At 46.3% G+C, this 9417-nt stretch overlaps 1 protein-coding gene and 1 pseudogene across 1 annotated transcript; both read right to left on the minus strand.

The window, feature by feature from the left end:
• Nucleotides 1-3618: 3618 nt before the first annotated feature.
• LOC102404673 lies at nt 3619-4529 on the minus strand (annotated as a pseudogene).
• Nucleotides 4530-6505: 1976 nt separating this feature from the next.
• Nucleotides 6506-8155, minus strand: LOC102403696 (myeloid-associated differentiation marker-like). The gene has a single exon (XM_025271244.2). The coding sequence runs from the start codon at nt 8021-8023 to the stop codon at nt 7145-7147; it is 879 nt and encodes a 292-aa protein (XP_025127029.2). The 5' UTR covers nt 8024-8155; the 3' UTR covers nt 6506-7144.
• Nucleotides 8156-9417: the final 1262 nt, after the last annotated feature.

The following is a 9417-nucleotide window of genomic DNA, read 5'->3' on the forward strand; positions in this document are numbered from 1 at the left end:
ATCAAGAAGAGATGGAAAGAATATATGGAAGAACTGTACAAAAAGGATCGTAAGGAACTGGATTACTATGACGATGTGGTCAGTCACCCAGAGCCAGACATTCTGGAGAGTGAAGTCAAGTAGGCCTTCGGAAGCACTGCTGTTAATACAGCTAGTGGATGTGGTGGAATTCCAATAGAGCTATTCAAAACCCTGAAGGATGATGTCATCAAGGTGTTGCATTCAATATGTCAGCAAGTCTGGAAGACCCAGCAGTGGCCACAGGACTGGAAAAGGTCAATCCTCCTCTCAATTTCCAAGAAGAGTAGTACAAAAGAATGTGCTAACCATTGGACAGTTGCACTCATCTCCCATGCTAGTAAGGTCATGCTTAAAATCTTGCATGCTAGGCTTCAACACTATGCAAACCAAGAACTTCCAGATGTCCAAGCTGGGTTTAGAAAAGGAAGAGGAACCAGAGATCAAATTGCTAACATTCACTGGATCATAGAGAAAGCAAGGGAATTTCAGAAAAACATCTACTTCTGTTTCATTAACCATGCTAAAGCCTTTGACTGCATGAATCATAACAAACTGTGGAAAGCTCTTAAAGAGGTGAGACTAGCAGACCATCTTACCTGTCTTCTGGGAAACCTGTATGCAGGTCAAGAAGCAACAGTTAGAACCCTGTGTGGAACAATGATTGGTTTAAGATTGAGAAAGGAGTATGACAGGACTGTCTGCTGCCACCCTGTTTGTTTAGCCTATATGCTGAGTGCATCATGAGAAATGCTGGGCTGCATGAGTTACAAACTGGAATCAAGATAGGCAGGAGAAACATCAACAACCTCAGATATGAGGATGATATCATTCTCATGGCAGAAAGCGAAAAAGAACTAAAGAGCCTCTTGATGAGGGTGAAGGAGGAGAGTGCAAGAGACGACTTAATACTAAATATCAAAAAAACTAAGATCATGGCATTTGGCCTCACTACTTCATGGCAAATAGAAGGGGAAAATGTGGAAGTAGTAACAGATTTCCTCTTCTTGCGCTCTAAAATCACTGCGGATGATGACTGCAGCCATGAAATCAGAAGACAGCTGCTTTTTGGCAGGAAAGTGAAAGTGAAAATGAAGTCGCTCAGTCGTGTCCGACTCTTTTCGACCCCATGGACTGTAGCCTATCAGGCTCCTCTGTCCATGGGATTTTCCAGGCAAGAGTGCTGGAGTGGATTGCCATTTCCTTCTCCAGGGGATCTTCCTGACCCAGGAATTGAACCCAGGTCTCCATCATTGCAGGCAGACGCTTTATCGTCTGAGCCAGATTCAGAGATATGGCAGGAAAGCTATGACAAACTTAGACAGTGTGTGGAAAAGAAGAGACATTACTCTCCCAACAAAGGTCTGTATAGTCAAGGCTATGGTCTTCCCAGTGGTCATGTATGGTGGTGATATCTGGGCTATAAAGAAATCAGAATGCAAAAAAAAAAAAGAAATCAGAATGCCAAAGAATTGATGCCTTCAAACCATGGTGCTAGAGAAGACTCCTGAAAGCTCCATGGACAGCAAGGAGATCAAACCAGTCAATGTTAAGGGAGATCAACCCTAAATACTTATTGCAAGGACTGATGCTGAAGCTGAAGCTCCAGTATTTTGATCATCTGATGCTAACAGCTGACTCATTGGAAAAGTCCCTGAGGCAGGGAAAGATTGAGGGTAGAAGGAGAAGAGAGCATCAGAGGATGAGATGGCTGGATGGCATCACCGATGCAATGGACATGAACTGGGGCAAACTTCAGGAGATGGTGAGGGACAGGAGGCCTGACATGCTGCAGTCCATGGAGTTGCAAAGAGTCAGATATGACTGGGTGACTGAACAACAACAAGGAACCATGTGACATGGACAGGGAAAGACAGAGATCCCTGGGAGCAACTGGGTGACTCACCATTTGGTGAATCCCTGAAACATGGAAGGCACTCTTAGGTTGGCTCAGAGGCAACACTTAGGTACTTGTAAATCAATCCAGACTGAAAGGGAAAGAAGTGAAAGAGACAGGGAAGATAGGTGGAGGAATCTGCCTCACAATCCTATAGGGGAGGCAGTGGCCAGGGGTAGTGGACTGTGATTTGTTTGAACCAATATGTGCCTGATATGGTACACCGAAGTTGTCTTGCTCGGGGTGGATGCCCTTGTGGCCTTATCCATTCCATGACCCACCCACCCCCCACCCCCACCGCAACCCATTATCCTTTCACAGAAGCCTTCCAGTGACAAGTGCCCTAGTGGCTTTTAAGTGCCTGACCTGTGCCCGCACAATATTGATTGGCCTAGTCCTCAGTTGGAAAGTAGTAAATAAGAGAGACCCTCACTCCTTTGGATGGCAGCTACTGGGACAGATTGAGCAGTGGGGCCTTTGGAACACATCAGAGGGTAACCCTGGCCAGAGTTCCTCAGCTGCTTCCACAGTCACTTGCCTGTTCATAGAGGGTCCCTACGAGAAAGGAGAGGCAAGGAGGTGGGGAAGAGACTCCAAGTCCTTGTACAGGCCACCAAAATGTTGTGGTCCATGCATGGGTTGGAAAAGAATTTCCAGACATGAGGCAGATTGAACAGAGAATAAAGTTGATTAGAGTGGGAGACACTGTTAGAACAGTGGACTGGTTCAAGGGAGAGCTAAACTTTTTCACAGGCTAGCTGCCAATTTTTATAGCCTCAAGACGCAGAAAATTCCTACTGGAATAGTGATATTAGGTGATTGGTTAAGAAGCTATAGGGTCAGTATTTTACCTAATGTGGGATCAGGCAACTGGCTGGTTTGGATCCAGAGGCATGGCTTGGACCAAGCACATAGTGCTTGGTCAGTTCCAGAGATTTTTATCCTGTGACTTTGGTACAGAGCTCCACACCTGTGACCTTGGTATAGGGCTCCACAGTAATTATCAATACGTATGGTCCTATTACCATTTTTCTTAATTGTTTTGGATTTATTTTTTGTAGATCTTTCCCTTCTCTTGTGTTTCCTGCTTAGAGATGTTCCTTTAGCATTTATTGTAAAGCTAGTTTGGTGGTGCTGAATTCGCTGAACTTTTGCCTCTAAAGCTTTTGATTTCTCTGTAAAATCTGAATGAGAGTCTTTCTGCATAGAGTATTCTTGGTTGTAGTTTCTTCCCTTTCATCATTTTGAATATATCATGCCATACCTTTCTCTCTCTCTCTTTTTTGCCTTTCATATTTTCTTTGTACTTCTCTTCAATAGTGGCTTGACCCAACATCTTTCTGTCTGCTCTATACAATGAAAATACAAACTAAATGAGAATAGAAAAAATAAATAAAGCACTAACTTGTACGAATTACAAGTCTGTTCCAAAATATATTTACATTAAATAAAATACGCATTTCAGTAAGAGATCTACAGTGAATGACTCTGCATCCTGGGAAGCTTCATAACACCTAGGCAGGGCTGGCATTCGTGGGAGAAGCTAAGAGACTTCACACCAATCACAGTTTGTAGGAGGTTTCTGATGGCCAATCTGCGAGCTACACTGAGCACATCATGAGCATCACCTGTGCAGGGACTGACTGCGGGGGAGGAGAAGCAACTCTTACCTCGATGCTGAGTTCATTCTCATCAATAGCCTATTCAGTAAAGTTTCAAAAAAGTAAACATGTTAAGGTAAGCAGACAACTGTTAGAATCCCAGACACATTTTCTGGCTGTATTTATGCAGAACTCTCCAGCTACAATGGGTGGTCGTGAAGAGGTTCTTCTTCACGACAACATGGTCACAGGACTCAGATGACCCAACGGGACTGAGGGGAGCTGAGGACTGGGATACAAGTCCATTTTTGCTTTGAGACACTCTTCTCATGCACAGTCCATGGCCCTGCAGTCCTCTCCTCCTACCATCTGGCATGGCACTTAATGTAGTCTTCAGCTTTATTCTGGAAGTCCTCCTTGTCCCACAAATGATGTTCTACAGCTTCGATATTCAGTGGATCATCAAAATTCAACAGATCAATGAACAGTTTAATCCCCAAACAACATCCTTCAGTGTCCTCGTAGGGGCCCGGCCGGTGCCGTCAACTGGATGTTCTCTCAGTAAACTGAGACATATCTCTCCTGTCTCTGTATGTTGGGGTGCCAGATCCAGGTCATCCATTTCACTTTGGGAGGCACCATGTTGTATGCATTGGGGACTTCAGTTTCAAACTGAAATTTTCCACCCTGGTTGTAACCCTTCTCTGGGGTGACAGTTAGCTGAAAGCAATGAAGCTTGTTTGGATCAGGAAAATGCACTTTATACGTACAACGTAAATTAACTTCAAGTTCTGCAACCTCTTTAACAAGCAGCCTGTCTCTCACAGACACTAGCCGAGTGGAGTCAGTGGCTGTGGCTGACTCTTCAGCTTGCTTGCCAGCATCAACATCACTACTACCTTTATCCTGGGCACCCCGAGACAGGCAAGGCAAGCCCGGTGCCCAACACCAGCTGGCCAGCTGGCCATAGGCAGCAAGCCATGGCCCCTCACAGCCACATCAGCTCTGGCCATGTCATTCCCTTCTTGCTTGTAGAGTTTCTGTTGAGGAATCAGCTGATAACCTTATGGCAGTTCCCTTGTATTTTATTTGTCATTTTCCCCTTGTTGCTTTTAATATTTTATCTTTGTCTTTAATTTTCATGTTTGATTACTATGTGTCTTGATGTGTTCTCCTTGGGTTTATCCTGCCTAGAACACTCTGTGCTTCCTGGACTTGGCTGACTATTTCCTTTCCCATGTTAGGAAAGTTTCCAGCTATTATCTCTTCAAATATTTTCTCAAGTCCTTTCTCTCTTTCCTCTCCTCTGGGACCCCAAAATGTGAATGTTGGTGCATTTAATGTTATGCCAGAGGCCTGGAAAATCCCATGGATGGAGGAGCCTGATGGGCTGCAGTCCATGGGGTCACTAAGGGTCAGACACAACTGAGCGACTTCACTTTCAGTTTTCACTTTTATGCATTGGAGAAGGAAACGACAACCCACTCCAGTGTTCTTGCCTGGAGAATCCCAGGGACGGGGGAGCCTGGTGGGCTGCCGTCTATGGGGTCACACAGAGTCAGACACGACTGAAGCCACTTAGCAGCAGCAGCAGCAGAGGTCTCTTAGGCTGGCTTTATTTTTTTCATTCTTTTTTCTATATTCTGTTTTGTAGCAGTAATTTCCACCATTCTGTCTTCCAGGTCTCTTAACTGTTCCTCTGCTTCACTTATTCTGCTATTGATACCTTCTAGTGTAATGTTCGGAGAAGGCGATGGCACCCCACTCCAGTACTCTTGCCTGGAAAATCCCATGGATGGAGGAGCCTGGTGGGCTGCAGTCCATGGGGTCGCTAAGAGTCGGACATGACTGAGCGACTTCACTTTCACTTTTCAGTTTCATGCATTGGAGAAGGAAATGGCAACCCACTCCAGTGTTCTTGCCTGGAGAATCCCAGGGACGGGGGAGCTGGTGGGCTGCCGTCTATGGGGTCGCACAGAGTCGGACACGACTGAGTGACTTAGCAGCAGCAGCAGTGTAATGTTCATCTCTGTTTGTTCTTTAGTTCTTCTAGGTCTTTGGCAAACATTTCTTGCATCTTCTCCATTGGTTTTCTGAGATCCTGGATCCTCTTCACTATCATTATTCTGAATTCTTTTTCTGGAAGGTTGCGTATCTCTACTTCATTTAGTTGTTTTTCTGGGGTTTTATCTTGTCCTTTCTTATAGGACATAACCCTCTGCTTTTTCATTCTGATTAACTTTCTGTGATGTGGTTTTCATCCTAGCTGCTGTGGAATTGGTGTTCTTCTTGCTTCCTCTGTCTGCCCTCTGGTGGATGAGGCTAAGAGGATTGAGGAAGCTTCCTGATGGGAGGGACTGGTAGAGGGAAAAGCTGGGTCTTCTTCTGGTGGGCAGGGCCATGCTTAGCAAAACTTTGATCCACATATTTGTTGATGGGTGGGGTAGTGCTCTCCCTGTTAGTTGTTTGGTCTGAGGCAATCCAGCCCTTGGGTCTGTCAGCTCTATGGTAGGGCTAATGGTGACCTCCAAGAGGGTTTATGCCAAGGGGCACCTTCAAGGATTCCTGCTCCCATGCCCCTGTCCCCATGGCAAGCCACTGCCAAACCACCCTCCACGGAAGACCCTCCAACACTAAGAGGAGGTCTGGTTCAGTCTCTTGTGGTGTCACTGCTCCTTTCGCCTGGGTCATGGTGCATGCAAGATTTTGTTTGTGATCTCCAAAACCTCCTTTGTTTCCTCTAGTCCTTGGAAGTCCTATAATCAAATCCTGCTGGCCTTCAAAGTCAAATTCCTTGGGGATTCATAGTCCCTTTTTCAGATCCCCGGGCTGGGAACCCTGACATGGGACTCAGAACCTTCATAACAGTGGGAGAACTTCTTTAGTATTATTGTTCTCCAGTTTGTGGGTCACCCACCCAGCAGGTATGGGGTGTGATTTTATCACGATTGTGCCCCTTCTACCATGTCACTGCAGGTTCTTCCTTGTCTTTGGATTTGGGATATCCTTTTTTGGTGGGTTCTAACATCCTCCTGTTGATGGTTGTTCAACAGTTAGTTGCAATTTTCATGCTGTCAGAGGAGGAGATGAGCACACATCCTTCTACTCCGTCATCTTGAATCACCCAGCCTGTATCTTACTACTTTTTATGTCACATATCCTAGAGATATTTACTTATCATCGTTGGAAAAGATTCCCTCTTGCACTATGCCATGGTTTATTAACTTGCATCCTAAAGATGAACACCTGGGTTATTTCCAATATTTCCTGTCTTATTTTCAAGTGAGATCTACAGTGGGAGTTTCATTCATGCCAGGCTGCTCTAATCAGGACAAGGAAAATGGGAAGAGGTGGTCAGTACACAAGAGATAAGAAAACCAAGGATAACCAGAAAAGAGCAAAAAAACAGAAAATTTAGAGAAGATGAGAGAAGCAAAAAAAAAGAGGCAAAACAGGATGAGGGCAACCACACAAAACAGGAAGGAGACAGAACAGAAGGAGAAAAGGAAACAAAAAAGAGAGTGAGATGAATGGGGAAGGATGTGAGTAGGGAGAGAGAAGAGACAAGAAGACATCAGAGCTTGGTAAATCTGCATCCAGTAATCAGAGAGGCTCAGGAGTCCCCAGGCTAATCCTCAGTCCCTACAGAAAACTGGCGGGCCCAGTACACCAGGTCAGCCACGTATATCAGCAGGTTGAGGGCTGTCAGGACAGCCACAGCCAGTTCCTCATTCCAGGTGCAAATGTAATAGGTGAGCCCATTGATACAGTCCATATAATTGGATTGCTGAGGCTGCCCGCCAAACTTCTCATTGAACTGGTAGAGCAGCCAGAGGACCAGAGTGCTGACATAGAGGAGGACAGAGAGCAGGGTCAGCAAAAACTGGAAAATGGGGACAGTCACAGGCGGCCTGTATTTCCATTCAGCCAGCTTCCCCAGGATGGTCAGGGCTGCTGGGAAGAAGCAGATGGAGTACATGGCCACGCACCACTCCAGGGCTGGCTGGTGCAGGTACAGGGAGGTGTGGCTAAGGAATTCGAAGATGAGATAGGCCACAAAGGTCTCCAGCACTTTTAGTAGGCCTGGCATGGTGTGCACATAGCAGGGGATCTCACTGAGCTCATAGTACTGCCATGAGCAGGCCACTTCCATGGCATAAAATATAGAAGCAACACAGGAGAATGCAGTGGCCACGATGGCTCGGTCCCGGTAAGGGCCATAAGGCAGGAAATGGACATGAGTGGTGGCATAGATGATGAAGGCCGAGAGGCAGAGGAGGGCAGCGTAGCAGGTGTAGATGATGGGTAAGTTGTACCAGAAGAAAGGAAAGTGGGACTGGAGCTTACACAGCTCTACAATGGAGATGATGAGAGTCATGGCAAAACATAAGCACCACATGGACATGGACCAGTTACCTACGGCCCCCCTCAGGATGCCCATGTCGACCACGAGGGAGAAGGCCATGCAGGTACAGAAGAGCTGCGGCAGGCGGAGGAGGCAACACATAACGTCCAAGGCACCTTGTCTCGAGATGTCACCCTGAAGAACATGGTGTGATGGTCAAGCAGGTCATAGTCACCAACACGGCGGTGGTCTTCCCTGAGGACCCATCAGAGAAAGATCCGGCTCTGGAGGTGAATTAAATCAGATTCCTGGAAAAGGCTCAGAGTCCTGTGATGGCTGAGGCCCAGGATCTGTGGAGTTAGAACCAGTGGCTCAGACGCCTGGGATACCAGAACAACCGCTCCAGAATTACATTCCCCACCCATCACCCTTGACATTGTCAGGAGACCTGTGTTATCCCAAACCTTCTACTGGGTTAGGTCTGACCACAAACCATTAACGTTTTGGACCTCTTGTGCTGCATGCCATTATCTATGGGGGCCCAAGGTAAAATGGTCCTTATATACAATCTGAAAATTTCAAGTCTCTCCAAATTGAAAAAGATTAAAAAAAAAATTATTTGGTAAGCAAATTTGATCAAAATGAACATGGGACAATTTATGGTCATTATTTACATCATTTACTGTTAATGTTCCAAACTGCAGTGCTGAAACACTAATGTGTTTCATTAGAAGGTGCTTTCAGACTCTGGGGTGATGCTATGTTCTATAGAGAACTATCTGGTCATCTGTCTGAAGCTGAAAAATTATGAGCTCTAGAGAATATCTGAGCCCATAGATAAAGATAAAGGACTGTGGATTCTACTGCTACTCCCATGTATCGATGAGAGTTAGCTGAGACACTCAGGTACCTTCCCCAAGGTCAAAGGTTAGGCGTGAGAACCCAGATAAAAACACCAAAGCCATGGTTTGAGCACTTTGCTCTACAACCCACATGTCATCAGGACCGTGGGCGGGAGCCCAGGACCAAAGCTCGGGGCTTTGAGACCTGACACACCTTTGGAGCCATGGCCTCCTTCCACAGCAACTTGGAGACACACGTGCCCTGGACCTATCCTCCCTACAGCCATCACTTGAAGGAGCTGCCATCTGAGGGGACACAGCCTCACCTGGAGGAGGGCAGCTTCAGAAGTGAACAGGGAGGAGCCATGGGGTGAGAGCAAGACCATGGGGACAAGATGATGTGGGAAGTAAGGACTGTTCTGAATCCCCTCTCCCAATTTTGCCATCACATGTGACCCTTGCCTACTGGGGAGGGGAGACTTCAACCCAGCATGACTCCAAGGTGGGGCATCATGGAGGAAACACAGAATAAATTAACATAATGTTTGGCTCTGAAGCTCCAAAGCTGCCATCCAGATGGGAGTCTGGAAAGATTTAGGAGTAGTCCTACCTGTGAGGATTCTCCTGGCCTGGGAGACTGATTAGCAGCTTCCAAGCTGAGAAGAAGGGATTAGAAATGAACAAGCATGCTGTGTTTGATGCTGATGGGGGCCT

This window comes from Bubalus bubalis, chromosome 20 (genome assembly GCF_019923935.1).
Source record: "Bubalus bubalis isolate 160015118507 breed Murrah chromosome 20, NDDB_SH_1, whole genome shotgun sequence".
Taxonomy (NCBI): domain Eukaryota; kingdom Metazoa; phylum Chordata; class Mammalia; order Artiodactyla; family Bovidae; genus Bubalus; species Bubalus bubalis.